Source organism: Lepidochelys kempii, chromosome 11 (assembly GCF_965140285.1).
Source record: "Lepidochelys kempii isolate rLepKem1 chromosome 11, rLepKem1.hap1, whole genome shotgun sequence".
NCBI classification, from domain to species: domain Eukaryota; kingdom Metazoa; phylum Chordata; order Testudines; family Cheloniidae; genus Lepidochelys; species Lepidochelys kempii.
Window position 1 is genome coordinate 47,232,326 of NC_136390.1, and position 15,597 is coordinate 47,247,922.

The 15,597-nt window shown below is 39.7% G+C and overlaps 1 protein-coding gene across 1 annotated transcript in view; it reads left to right on the forward strand.

Annotated features, from left to right (window-relative positions):
* Positions 1-15,597, forward strand: part of PPP1R1C (protein phosphatase 1 regulatory inhibitor subunit 1C) — an 83,911-nt gene that overhangs the window by 21,422 nt on the left and 46,892 nt on the right. The window contains exon 3 of the mRNA XM_073304757.2: positions 12,705-12,742. Within this exon, the coding sequence (XP_073160858.1) occupies positions 12,705-12,742 (38 nt within the window). The remainder of the gene's footprint in view (positions 1-12,704; positions 12,743-15,597) is intronic.

A 15,597-nucleotide genomic window follows, 5' to 3' on the forward strand; every position in this document is an offset into this window, starting at 1 on the left:
GAGCTGGCTTGATTAACTAGATGCTACAATGCCCCTTAAAGAAACATTTTAAATTCAGTAAATATAAAACTCATATGGATGAATCTAGGGAAATGGAATCCTTGCACTTCTGTAGGCTTAGGGACTTAGGGACTTTTCTGTAGCAACCTGCATGGAACTTGGAGGGAGCAGCAGAGCCTGCAGAATGGAAGAGTCTAGGGAAGGCAGCAGGCCGTCAATCTGTGAGCAGATAGCTGCAATTGAAGCATCCCTGTAAATAGTTCTCTTAAGAAAGAGAGTCAGTTTCATTTTACAAGTATGAAGTCCTTACAAGTTATTATCCAGCATATGGGACACAAAACACTTCCTTACTCTAGATGAAATCCTGACTATTGAAGTCAATGGCAAAGCTTCCATTGACTTTGGGGAAGCCAAGATTTCATTTATATGTATATGTTTATATTTCTTTCTCCCTTCACATGGGCAGGGAGCAGAGAATTCTTGTTTGCTTGTTTTTGTTTTGCTGATGCAGGCCTTAAGTGCCAATCTCTGAAATATTTTCTTAAGCTTTTCTAGGCGTTCAAGATGCAATAGGTGTTGGTACGGTGTTGGCATATGTGAAACATTGAGGGTCTGTGATTAAACTTAACTTTTGTTGTGTTGGAAACAGGAAAAATATGTTTGTCTCCAAGTTGATATTCTTTCAGAATGAAATAATTAGATGCAGCTATAAAGCAACTCTCTGTTAGACATTGAACTGTACCTTCTGTACACAGTGACACCTTGTGGTTTTCTCATGGACTTCTCCCTTCTGTAAGTAATTCTCTGCACTGGACCAATTGCAAATTCTGTGGGAGGAAATTTCTCTCTAAATTATGCCTGATGTTTCAATGAATTATTTAGCCTTGATGATTTATCTCTGCTAGTAAGATATTTTCAGCTGCATCCTGCACACAAGGTGACATGTTAGAGACATGAAAAGAAAAACTCTTTCACTTATTCATCGCTGGCCAACTGAAAGGCAATTCCCTTTATTTCACACAAAGGGGAGACTGTGGTGCTTAAAGAACTGCTAAGAGGCTTTAAATTCAAATTAGCAATGTTTACATTATGATTTAAAGCCAATCTCTACATCAATTATTACAACAGGGAGATTTATTTTAAAATAGTGTCTCCCCGTGCCCCTTCCCCACCCCCCGAGTTGATCTCTTCCTCTCATAAGAATTACCAATCCTGTAATTGCTCCCATATGACTGATTAGTGACTTTATGTCAGGAGACTGCTCCTATATTTGAAAAATCTTCTAAAGATACAAGTTTTCCCAACAGTCTTTCTGAACGAGGCTCATTCTATTGTAATTAGAGCTGACCAAAAATTGGCAAAAAATAAAACTGAAAACATTCCATCAATTAGAAAAGGAGTACTTGTGGCACCTTAGAGACTAACCAATTTATTTGAGCATAAGCTTCCGTGAGCTACAGCTCACTGTAGCTTACGAAAGCTTATGTTCAAATAAATTGGTTAGTCTCTAAGGTGCCACAAGTACTCCTTTTCTTTTTGCGAATATAGACTAACACGGCTGCTACTCTGAAACATTCCATCAATTGTTTTTGCCATTTTTTGTGAAAAATTTTGACTGACATTTTTGTTGCCATTTCAATTTTCTTTGGGCAGCTCCAATTCTGATGCACATCTGCTAAGAATCCTAGAAGACTCTGTGACCCCAGTGTTCATAGTCTTAATAATCCCTAACACAAACTTTCTGCTGTCTTGGGCAGAGACTAAAAAATTTTGCCCCTTTCCTTCCTCTACTTCAGAGCCAAAATCTAGCCCTTCCCCCTCTGATCTAAAGTAAATTAAAAAAAGTATATTTAAAATAATGAGCAGATTGAGGGGGCGAAACCCTGATCCTACTGAATAGGCCCGCCTTTTACCAAAGGTCTCTATCAGGTTAAAGAGATTAACAAGGGAAGAGTTGGATTAACAGCAGAAGGGGTGGCAAAGAGGGCAAAAGAGGCCACCAGAAGATTCTCACCATTATATCACCATTTCTCTCTATGTTTAGGAATCTAAGCCTCCCACGTCTGGAGGGACAGTGCATGAGGTATATCACTGGGACTACTTGCATGAGTAAATGCTCACTAGTGCCAGTAAGGATTGCTCAACATAAGTTCAGTGCGCAGGGTAGCAAAATGGATGCAACATGACAGCAAGGTCTTTTCTGAACACCATGTATGTATGTGTGTGTGCTTCCTGACTGTGCATTTTTAAGAAACTCTTAATTTACAAAGTGGTTAGTAAAATGGGTGAAACATGGAAGGTGTGCCTATGCTGTAGAGTGCAATCTAGAGTGTCCAGGATGGCAGGTAGACTCTTGGGGTGGCATTAAGTAGATGGCAAAGAAGCGGAGAGGAGAGTGAAAAAGCCCAGGGTCAAATGCTCATTTTAGTTACAGCAGCAGAAATCTGGGGTAATTCCACTGATTATAGGAATTATCGTGGATACTCCAGTGTAACAGATCAAAGTTTGCTCCATCTGAGGAAGAATTAGAAGATGACAACAAAAAGCACAGAAAGAAGATGACATTTTTGTGCCTATTATAATACGTCATCTGTGTTATGTGGTAAAACTGGGGGCCTGATTCACCACTGTGATATTCCAGTTTTATGCCAGTGTAACTCCATTGATTTCCATGAGCTATGCTAGAATAAAGCTGGAATAACACTGTGGTGAACCAGGCACTCTGACTTCTTTCTGAGGGTCTTGTGTTATAAACAAATGCACTGAGGTTTGCTTTTGAGATTTAAGATGGCTCCATATTCCCTTGAGGAAAATTACAGTCTCAATATGTACGTCTTAAGGGAATTTTGATCCTTGTAAGTTATGAAAGAGGATTTTGTTTCATGTCCAGAATTATTATGCAGTCGTCACTGGGTCACTAGGTATTGATGCCCTTCATTTGCAGCCAGCACTCCTACCAGATTTTGTAGAGAGACTCACTACGATGGGGCTGTCTTTGCAGCAGACACTTGCATGTCTGGAGGAAATGGCTCTATTATATTTTTTTTGTTTGTTTTAAAGTTAATTTTAAAAATTGCTATTCAATGGGATTTGTTCTAACAAAGGGCATGGCTGCTCCTGGTCGGCACCGCTAATGTTTACTTCTTAATGTCCGATGCCGCAAATGCAGAACTAGGCAAACATGATCAGGCTAATTTATCTGGAGGCAAAGCTTTCAAATGGGCAACCAGCTGATCCATCTGACCTATGGCATTCCTGGTGTTAATGGGTCTTAGAAACCACCTGGCGGGGATAAAGAGCCAGGAGGTTCTGGAGTTATTTTCAGTACAAATTGGGGCTGTGCTGAAGTTGATTAGGTTTGGGAATACTTCAGCCAACTGTGTTTGGGCTGGTGTCAGTCGTGCAGAGTAATTTGTAAATATTAGAGCTAAATTAATAATACACATCCATTTCTCTCACATACAGCCTGAGTCATCAGGCTGTATGTTGGAGAAGTGGAGGTAGGCTAGGGAGATGAAGTCTAGCCTCCAGCCTGGGATTTAGGGTACGAGATTGGAATGCAAAGCCCCTCCATGCCACTTGATCTGTCCCAACTCAGATCCAAGGGTCCATCCCCTGGCATGCCCCTGTGCAGCCCTCCACAGTAGCTTATGGCAGACTTTCAGTGGAGGCCCCTTCCTCAGTGTTCAAGGAGTATGCTGGCACCATTACATCGCAGCTCTTCCTGCAGGTGCCAACAGTTTTTGCCTTATGGTACCGTCCTATAGAATTTAATAGAAAATTGTACCTTTTTTCAATCGGCTTTTGGACCATCCTACATTATTTAAGAGAGAATTCTATCCTTGGCATAGAATTCTATAAGATGGTAAAAGCTGTGTAGAAAGAGTGTAATTCTCTGTGGGCCAGTAGCTGTGGTATTTCAGTTTTATGCTGAAATCAACCCCTTGAAGTTACATTGACATAAAACTGGAGAATCCTCTCCTACAAGTAGTAAATTCTGTAAAACACAGGTAGATGTCTGTAGGTTCAGGAGTAGGGGGTCTAGATTGAATACATTACTTTACAGCAGTGCTTGGATTTAATTCGAGTCATTTAACTATAATTATTTTAAGTAAGGCATTCAGAGGCCTTGGTAACTAATACATATAGAATATTTATTATTATTTCTTTTGGACAAGGCAGCCTAGTCATAGCTTAGAAAATCCATGATATGTAACTTTGTATTAGATTCTAGTGTCATGACTTTTTTAAAGGCCACAAACAGTGATTATTCAATTTATTAAAGCAATATTGATTAAGGCCCTGACCCTGGAAAGTGATAAATCCTTGTGGAATCTCATTAGTTCCAGTGGGGCTCAATACAGGCATAAGCGTTCATACAAGTCAAGCTCTTTGCAGGATAAAGGCCTAAAAATGACAGGCAAAATGGGTGACTGACTCCTACAGGTTCTTAGCACGAATCAGCCAACTGTGCCACTGTTACTTACTCTTTTCTCTCAGATTAATGTTGTTATGCTCTAGAAATCCCCTCTGCACACAGGGCATTGATTCGTACAGTCTCTCCTAGCCTGAACTCCGAGAGCTCCATTGGTGAAGGTGCCTGACTCAACACAGTACGGAAGGTTTCATATGCTACTAACCCTACCAATGGCCCCATTGTAGAAGAAGCAAGGGCAGAATGGCCTGGGCTGGTGCTTCTCCTCTGTATTTTTATTAATATTTCCTGTACAAATCATATTATTAGGGTTCCCTGTAAGACCAAGCAATAATTTAGATGCTGATTAGAGTATGAAATGCAGTGGAACTGTAAAATACTTACTCTCTTGTCAGCCCTAGAATAAGGGAGGAAAAACCTGCCTCCAGCTACACTTACCCTGGCAGCTGGGATATTGTAGTTTAATGAGGCACTTTTGCAGTGCAGAGGTTTACAGGGGCACACGCTAATGCTCAGCAGGATTTGCCATATTTCTTAGTAATTAAATGAAATTACATATGCCTCAGCAGCAGAGTTTTCCTGGAGAGACATAGACAAAAGGAAACCAGACAATTCACTTTGTCAAAGTGTTTCACATCTTTGCCTGACTAGATATTTTTCAATTTCTTAGCTCAGTCTTGCAACAAGATAGCTTGAGAAGTGGTTAGAGCAGTATGGAAAATCCTCACTGCAGGTTAAAAGCAGATAATGTAACATTTTTGAAATTGGCTTGATTTTTTTTTATATGGAAAATAAAGGTCATTTTGGGGGAAGAAAATAAACAATACTAAGATACTGAATTTCTAAGCTACATTCCATCTGAAATGCTTTCTGAACACCACTTAATGTAGCTAAATAACATCCCCTCGAAACAGGTAGGTAGGTATCACTCGTTTTATTGAGGAGGAAACTAAGGCACACAAAGGAAAGCCAACATTTTCAGAAACCTGCACATTCATCTGCTCCAATAGGTGGCCCAAGAAATTGCTAGATATGTCAGAAACTGGTCATTTGCCGATGCAGTTACTGAGATTGCTTATTTAACTGCAGCTATTGTCTGTACAATTTAGGCGTATAATTGCAGATGCAGTTTTCTGAAAATCTGGGCCTAAGGGACTTTCATGAGGTTACACAGAAAATCCAAACAGAGCAAGTCCACTGAATGCCTGAATCAAGGCCTTCCATGTACCCTCGTGAGAAAGGCTTCCTTTGTCTCATTCACATCCCAAGATGGTCATGCTGACAGAAAGAACTAAGAAGAACTGAATCTTTTTTTTTTTCCACCTAAGAAAATGATAAAATTTCAGCACAAGTCAAATGCACAGACATCAGCATTTGGTCCATTTATTTCACATAAAAAATAATCAATTCATATTTGCTGATAGACATGGCATTATTTTGCTACAGAGAAATTTTGACAAGTGAATACTAATGAAACAAAAACTGGTTGAACGAGTTTCCAGGAGCAGGAACATTTGATTTCTCACTAGTTTAAGATTTAAAATCCCTTCCAATGTAACGTTTCACATAATGAGCCACATTCCTGGCTCTATTCCACCTGCTTTGCTTGTTCCAGTGTCACAAAGTAGCAGAGCTGGCTCTAGGCCTAAGCAGACTAAGCAATTGCTTAGGGCCCTGAGCAGCTCAAGGGGGCCCCCTATTAATTATTAGTATGTGTTGTGTGTGTATATGGGGGAGCGGGTATTTCTGTTTAGGGCCCCCAATAGGCTAGCACCGGCACTGCAAAGAAGCCAGAAACCCTCCAGCTGATAATTCCCCCAGCCCTATTGAAAAGCGGGCATATCTGGAGGAGGATCAAAGGATGGCACCACAGACTGGTGGCTGAGCCTCTTGTCTGTGTAGCAGTGGAGGGAGGTGTGTGTAAAAAGGGCTTGAGGGATGCTCCAGACCATTAGCACCATATCCAGTGTGCACCCAAACCAGCCATCAGCTATCCAGACCCATTTCCCGGGGCTCCGTCACCGTGGTGAGCTCCACCGTGTCTCCTCTTGCAGTAGTCATGTATGCAGGCACTTCTCCCTGCCTGGACAGCAAAAAGGAAAAAGCCAAGACCAAAAGGAATAGCGCAGTAGGAATGCAGCTGCTTCAGAAGCAAATAGACGGATGATTGGAGCTGCTCAGAAAATTTGACCTTTTAGTCAAAACAAAACCAAAAAATTTCAGCCAAAAAGTGAAAGGTTTTGTTTTTCAGCCTAAAACTACTTTTCAGTTTATGGTTTTTCAATAACAAAACTACCTTTTCCAAATAAAGCAGAAATGTTTAATGAACTTTTGGGGGGTCAAAACCCAATTTTCCATATAAAAACAGTTTCAACAGAATTTTTTCAACAAGTCCTACTGACTAAACTGATGAAATAACTAATTTATTTTGGAGTAAAAAATGTAGGTCTTGCCTCTGAGGATTAGGTTTCTGAGTGCCATTAACATCGAGTTGCATGTTGATCAAAGTAATGAATACACCCTCAGCTTTTTAAGAGTTTACAGTTATTTTGTTCTTTATAAATTAAGCCGTGTTTTCCTATAATATTAATGCTGTCCTCTAAACACCACATGAATTGGGCATGTTCAGGGTTCTTCGCTCAGACCCCTATTCCCCTCTCTCCCTGTTACTGCTAGAAAACTGGGGGGTGGGAGGGAGGAAATGTTTTAACAAGGTAAAAATGAATGGAAGTAGCACTTTCCCTTTTCAAAGTAGCACTTTCTCTCATTTTGGATGGTCTGTCTCTTTAAATGAGAGAAAGAAGCACAAAGTGACAATGCCTTTTTTCTTTGGGGGGGGGGGCGACAAATTAGAAAGTGACCGCAAGTGCTTTATTTTCCACTTTGTTTCACTCTTTCACTCCTTTCCCTTTTCTAAAGGGAAAAGGGCGTTGAAATTAAAGAAGTAAGAGAGTACGATTTTAATCTCCAAAGTAAAACAAATGAACGCAACCAAAATTAAATGAAAATTTTTGAAATATGAAAATTTTTCACTGGGGGGCGGAAAAAACAGTTTCAACCAGCTCAGCTCCTGAGTCCGAGTCCAGTGCCATAACAGCAACATCCTTCCTCGCTGCTATTTTATACACAGTTGGGCTGCCCAGGCTGAACCCAGGGCAGAAATTGATCCTTTGTTGTACAGAAATATTGCCGGGGCAAGGCTGCCGGGAGAGTCTAGTGTGACCTGATTGTGCCTCCTAGTGGAGTAGAGTGAACTGCAGGTTTTTTTCTGAGCACACACACACATTTCTCAGCAATTATACCTGCCACTCACCGAGCTTTTTCTGTGCTGGCAGCTGCTCTCTGTATAGGGTGACCAGACAGCAAATGTGCAAAATTGGGACAGGGGGTGGGGGATAATAGGTGCCTACATAAGACAAAGCCCCAAATATCGGGACTGTCCCTATAAAATCGGGACATCTGGTCACCCTATCTCTGCAACCTGTTCTGCCTTCCATGTTTATGACTGAAAACTGGAGCAGAAGTTTTTATTTGTTCTTACGACTGGAGGAGGAAGAAGATTACTTAGTCTGACGAGATATGATTTTGCAGGATGACTCCATTGGGGAGCCCACTAGTGAGATCAGAGGCCAAGTCATTTATAATATGTCACCTCATGCCCTGCACAGTCGCTGTGAGTGCATTAAGTCTATCCGATGAGAGAAGAGGGAAGGGAGGCAGATGTGTAATGCTCATGTTTCCTGTCTCCATTCTCATTCTAAAGAGACCACGTTGCTCTCTGCACAGTATGGTCATGTTTCTTTGCAAAACTAATAGGGATTTGCTGGGAAACTGATAATCCGATATAGCTGTGGTCGTTCTGACTGCCACCCAGAGCATGGCCAGCTTCTGACCTCTTTTATAACAGGGTGGCTCTGGTGTAACTCAACTAACTGCATGATGATGTGGGTATGAGGATATGTCTGTGCTAACAAGCATTAGAAATTGATCTGCTCTGAAGGACTTTCAGTAAAAGAATTCCCCAGTGCATCTCCCTCCACCTTGCAGAAATGTCACTGGGCCAAATTTTGCAGCTTTCCTTCAAATGCCTGTGAAAGTGAGTGGGAGTTTGCAATGAGCAAGACTCTGATTCTGAAATGGAATCTGGGCGGCCAGAGTCCTGCATCTGGCTGTACCCCCCTTGATTTCAATGGAGCTTCACAAAAGTGCAGAGATCTACCTCCATGAATCTCACTTCAGAATCAGGCCTTATGTAATACTGTTATTTATGTAGATAGACTGATAAAAGTGCCGATCCCACTGCTCTTTCTAAAACCACTGAGCAAAGTGAAGCCCTATATTTGAAGTCTTTGTTTACTCTGCCAGAGACTGAGCTTTACTTAATTCACATGAACTTAGAATCCCTTGAGCTTCAAATGTTATTGAAACATTGTAGCTAAGAGTCTACAAACTCTTTCCACCTTTCCTCAGCACAGGTGTGGTAAAATCAAATCAAACCACCATTAATCTCAAGTGCATCTGCCTTAAAATATCTTGGGTACATATAGGTCTTTTCCCAGCTATCCAAATCCATTTCTAATATGCCATATTAAAATCCAGTGTGGAAAAATGTCATATGTTCAGATTTAAAATGTAATAAAATGATGTATAGTTGTATGATGGAAGAACATGGACTGACATAAAAAATACTTACAAATAACAGAGTGCGATGGAATCTGTAAGGGAAATTATATCAGGTGTAAATAGCCTGAATTTCAATTCCTAAAAGCCTGGCCAAAATGATTTTCATTCTTAATGAGGTAATTGTCAGGGTATTAAATGTCAGTCTTTTTCTGTATTATCATAACAGACTTTGGGTGTAATCCTGGCCCCACTTTAGTTTTGTGATTAAGCTCAGTGGGGCCAGGATTTCACCTCTCATTATTAATGAGCTCCAATATTTATGATTTGTTTTAAATCATTCCTTGAACTCTCTCAAGGGGAGAGAGCACCCAAAGAGCAATTTAGTAATGATATCAAGCTACCCACTATTAACTGAGTTCATGGGGATTTAGCAATTAATATCAAGTCACCATAACAATCCACAGTATATTAAATTCTGTCATTCACTTGGCTTTTTATTAAGGAGACTAAGAGATGTCTGGTTTAGTTAGTTCACAAAGATCATACTCTTCCCCCTCCTGCCTGCCTTTTCTTCCATTTCTCTAATTACTTGGGTCTTTTCTACATGATGGAATTTCCTGACAGAACTATACCAGCATAATTATACCACTATAGTTATACCAGTAAAACTCATCATGTAGACACTCTTAATTGGGAATACAAGTGCCTTTTTCCCTGATACAGCTTATATTGCTTTCAAAGCGACATAAGCTAACTCAGAAAAAGGCACTCATTCTTAAATCAAATTGTCTACCCGGGGGGTTACATGTAGGTATAACTATAGCACTATAATTACACTGGTATACTTCTGCTGGTTAATTTCCCCACGTAGATTAGCCCTCAGTTGCTCATTCACTCCACTTCACTCTCCACTCCTTTGCCCTTCTTTCTCACCAAAAAAACTCCGTCCTTTCACCCATGGCTCACTCCCACCGTCCACTTCCTCTGCTCCTAGTGTCATGCAGCTGAACTCATTTGTGGGAACTCTTGGGACAATGTGGACATCAGGCTGCATGTTGACCAGGCCTTATCCGCTTGTCCCTTTACTACCTCTACTATATATGCTACCTCTTCCTATACATTTGTTTTCCCCTTCTTCAGTTCTTCGGTATTCCTTGCCAAACTGCTCTATTTCTCCATCTGCATTCATTCCTTCACCCACAACTCCAGCCTCTTTCCTATACCTTCAGCATCCCCATAATACCTTCTGCCCCATCCTTCCTCTCTGAGGAAGATCTCACTGACTGAGATTGACCAGATCAATTGTAACTTCTCTTTTCCCCGCCCCCTTCTTTCTCCCTTACACAAAGGCTAAAGTTTATGCTCTACTCTCTTCCACCAAACTGTCTGTCTGTCCTATTGATTCAACTCCTCCTGGCAACTAATCTCCATCACCATTGCCTCTCCAACCATGGCTCCCTCTCCTTTCTTCCCTTCATCTCTCAGCTCATTGAATGCACTGTTTGCAGCTGCTTCTCCAAGCCTGTCTCCTTTAACTCTAAGCTGGAGCCCCTCCTTTCCGGGTCCTGATCTCCCCACTCTATTGAAATTGCAAACACAATCAAGTCATATGATTTCAGTGACTTAATTAAAAAGTAATCAAATGGATTTTGTTCATTCCCAAATTTTCACATAGGTGCTATGCTGGATATTTGGTGCTGATTGCATTATAGCAACTATGTGGTTTTTTCTAAACCCAAACAGGGTCAAATCCTGTTCATATTACTAACTTCAGTGTAAGTGCTGCTGAGAGTAAGGTGAACAGGCTAGTTTAGCAGCAATGTCCATTGCTGATAGGTGTAATGTGACCCTGCTGAAAAGAATTGCAAAAGTGCAGGCTCTGATGATTAGAAATGTGCAAACCTTAAGTGTTGAAACTTGAAACCAGACAAAATGTTACTGGTTGCAGGTTTTGTTCCCAGCCCAAGGCTCAGCTCAAGTTTTGTTGCGAAATTCACAATCCTGAGCAGATTTAAGATGGAATGTCACCAAACTCAGCTTTCACTGACCTTTGGCTTCATTCAAACTCTAGCTCAAAATGAAACACAGAGTCCTGATCATGAAAATCCCTTGACACACTCAATTCCCATTGAAATCTCTCACCCACAGAAAGCATTAATGATTTCCTATTTAGTGCTTTCAATCTTTAGCTCTCCAAGTGCTTTACGAAGAAGTGTTAAGTATCACTATCCCCATGAGTCTATGATTCTATGATTTTATAGATAGGTAACTGAAAAATAACTTATCCCAGGTCACACAACAGGCCAATGGCAGGAACAGGTCCTATGAATCTGAGCCTAGCGCCCTTTCTGCTGGCCCAAGGCTGCCCCCTTCTTTAGTAATGAACTCTAATTATTTAGGGCCTATTTTAATTCATCCTTTACTCACTGGAATATCAGTACTTTTAATGCATGTCTTATAAAGTCATATGTGGAGGAATTGCAATTAATCAGTTAATGTTTGTGCAGTTCTCAGATACCAAAGCGATGAGCACCGTAGAAAACACTATTAAACAAATAATTAAATAAATAAATTCTTCCTGGCTCTAATACAATAATCTCTCTCTCTCTCACACACACACTGGGCCCTATTTTCTCTTCAGGTGCACATGCACAAATTCACCAGACTTTAGTGGAAAGTGCACAGGGGCATTTTAGGATGGAAGATCTTAGAGTGGGGCCCATGTGTTTTGATGGTGAGAGATTTGTCGCACTCTATTTTAGTGTCACTTTTTTTTAGAGCTCTGTAATTATGTGGCATCAAAGGTCTTGCCCAGTGGATAGTGTAGTAATTGGAAAATCATCCTTGACCATTAACAACATGCAAGTTGTGACAATAGAAAGGTAATTAATTCTTATGCAACAGGGCATAAACTGATTGCAACTAAGTGATAGGAAGCGATTGACCTCCTATCCCATGTACAACATTGCACAGTGTAACAGATAAATTATAGGAGGTATTTACTTTCTTTAGAAGTACTAAATTTAGGTTGTTGATGGAGGCAGTATATACCATGTAAATTAACCAAAAGCACTATGTAATAACAAGAAACACTCCATGGTCACTTCTCACCCTAAACCAGTGTGCTATCATGAAACTTTTAAACTGTGAATTTAGAAATAATTATATTAGAATTGCTAATTTTATGTATAATTATAAGGTACTCTTCAGTGATGTCATTTTGCTGTTATATTAATAATTTAACAGCTCGTAGTTGGTATTAATGATTATTAATTAATTTCTAGTTGTGCCCATAAACTACTAGGTGTTTTGCAAACATAAAAGAAGGTGAAGTTCCTGTCCCAAGGACTTACAATCTAAGGGACAGATTTTTCAAAAGTGCTCATTGCCTAGTGTTCTGAAGAGGAGCTGTTGAGTGCTGAGCACTTCTGGAAATCTGGCCAAAGCACTTATATGTTTAAAGGGTGTTGATCTCTTTGGCCTACAGGACAGACAAAGGCTAGGGGAAAGCTGTAAATCAGTGGAGTTATTCCTTATTTACAGTGGAAATACTGTTGAGATCAGAATATGGTCCACAACATTTACCCTGGAAAAAACAAGTTTTTGGTACTCCCTTTTCTCTAATTGAATCTTTTCCCTTTTATAGAAATAGATGAGAAGAGAAAGAACAACTCACAAGGAGAAGTAAGTTAGTTAAATTTTTTTAAATAGTGGGCTATTGTTTAACAACTATTTTGAAATATTAATTCTTGCTTTGCTGGCTTATACAATTGTTTATATTATCAGGCTTCCGTAACTGACACAGCTTTTCATGGATGAAGCTTCTAGATAAATGGCTTTGTACAAATACCTGTTGCTCCTTTAGTTCTGGTCAGTTTCTCCATTAGTCTCTATTCAGGTTAATGAGCACAGCAAACGCCATTCATTAGTACAGGGGAGATTAGGGATTGCAAGCTTCCTTTCTAATTCTGTACCAGGGCCAGAACTAGTACTCATTGAAAGCAATTAGTCTTTCCATTGACTTCAGTGAATATTAGCTCAAGTATTAAGTTTGCAATGAAGTCTAAGGTTTGTTCCTCCAGTTCCATCTCTTTTGCCCCCAAACCCTCCCCTCGATCTCTTTCTCTTGTTATGGTGTTTTAAGGAAGCAAGCACTGCTTTAAATAGCAATGGGCAGTATTGTTTCAGACTTAGATCCAAATACAGACTTCTGAAGCCTTGCTGTGGTGAGGAATCAACAGCATGTCACACACTGGTGTAAATAGCTCTCTTTGAATACAACAAATGTTTTATTCATAAACAGCATCTTCCCATCCATTATGATACAACGGGATAATAGTATTGGCCATATTTATGTGAAAGTGTTTTTCCTAAGAGCCAACTTAAATTAATGTCTGTTGAAAGACTAGATCTGTTAGAAAATACAATCTCAGACACCCAGAGAAATACAAAGAGGCCTTTCAAGTGAACTTAAGGATGAATTTCCATTACATCACTATGATAAAAAACAATAGGAAATTGATAAGATCAAAGAATAGTTCTTTTAGGCCTGGTCTACCCAGTTTTTGTACCTCTATAATTGTTTTGTTCTGTGATGTGACATTTTATGAAAATAGATATACCTTGTACAACTCCTAATATAGATGTAGTTATGCCATTTAAAGGGGGCTTATACCAATATAGCTTAGTTCCCTTTCTATACAGAATAAAATAGATGGGTATAGACACTTTTATACCAGTATAATTAAATCCACACAATAACTTTAGCTATTCAGGTATAGTTACATATTAGTTAGATACTGGTATAGTACAATCTTTGAGTGTAGACAAGGCCCTAGTGTCAGCAGAATTCCCTCACATCAAGCCCAACTAAAAGCATGTAATTTGAATGTTTAAACTCTTTATTATTTTAGGAGAGTTTCAATAAGAACATAAGTACAGGCATACTGGGTCAGACCAATGGTCCTTCTAGATCAGTATCCTGTCTTCCAACAGTGGCCAATGCCAAATGATTCAGAGGGGATGAACAAAATAGGACAACTATTGAGTGATGCATCCCCTGTTGTCCAGTCCCAGCTTCTAGCAGTCAGGGGCTTAGGGAAATCCAAAGCATGGGATTGCATCCCTGATTACCTTGACTCATAGCCATTGCTGGATTTATCCTCCATTAACCTATCTAATTCTTTTTTTAATCCAGTTATACTTTTATCCTTCACAACATCCCCGGCAATGAGTTTGATTGCGCACTGTGTGAAGAAATACTTCCTTTTGTTTGTTTTAAACCTGCTGCCTCTTAATTTCATTGTATGACCTCTGATTCTTGTGTTATGTGAAGGGGTAAATAATACTTCCTTATTCACTTTGTTCACACCATTCATGATTTTAGAGACTTCTATCATATTGTCCCTTAGTCGTCTCTTTTCCAAGATGAAGAGTCCCAATCTTTTAAATCTCTCCTCATACGGAAGTTATTCCATACCCCTAATAATTTTTGTTGCCCTTTTCTGTATCTTTTCCAATTCTAATATCTCTTTTTTGAGATGAGAGAACCGGAATTGCACACAGTATTCAAGGTGTGGGCGTACCATGGATTTATATGGTAGCATTATCATATTTACTGTGTTTTTATCTATCCCTTTCCTAAAGGTTCCTATCATTCTGTTAGATTTTTTGACTGCCACTGCACATTGAGTGGATGTTTTCAGAGAACTATCCACAATGACTCCAAGATCTTTCCTGAGTGGTAACAGCTAAATTGGACCCCATCATTTTTTATGTATAATTGGGATAATATTTTCCAATGTGCATTACTTTACCTTTCTCAACACAGAATTTCATCTGCCATTTTGTTGGCCAGTCATCCAGTGACAATCTATTGGAAAAAAAGAGGTCTCATCAGTTTGTTTGTGTGCTTTTATGAATGTCAGTATTTCTTTAGTTATTCTAGAATTGAACGTGTTAACATTACTTTTTTGGAGGCTTTTTTCTTTTGGATTATCACTTCTACTATTTATTTATTTATTTGGTTGCACTATGTCTTTTACTGAATGATGATGAAAACAAATCTTTCATTCTTTCAATTCATGTAAAGATATATTTCCCATATGGGTATCAATTTTACATGGAATGTTAGTTGTATAAGCTATTTTATTTTAATGCTGAAAAACACGTCTTTATATCCAGGCTTGTTTTAAAACAAAGTTGGGCCTATTTTACCCAGGAACGAAAAGAACTGCACCTGAGGCCTTATCTATACTATCGCAGTAAGTTGACCCAAGTTATGGGTCTGATGAGGTTCAACAAGGACAAGTGCAGAGTCCTGCACTTAGGACAGAAGAATCCCATGCACCGCTACAGACTAGGGACCGAATGGCTCAGCAGCAGTTCTACAGAAAAGGACCTAGGGGTTACAGTGGATGAAAAGCTGGATATGAGTCAACAGTGTGCCGTTGTTGCCAAGAAGGCCAATGGCATTTTGGGATGTATAAGTAGGGGCATTGCCAGCAGATTGAGGGACATGATCGTTCTCCTCTATTCGA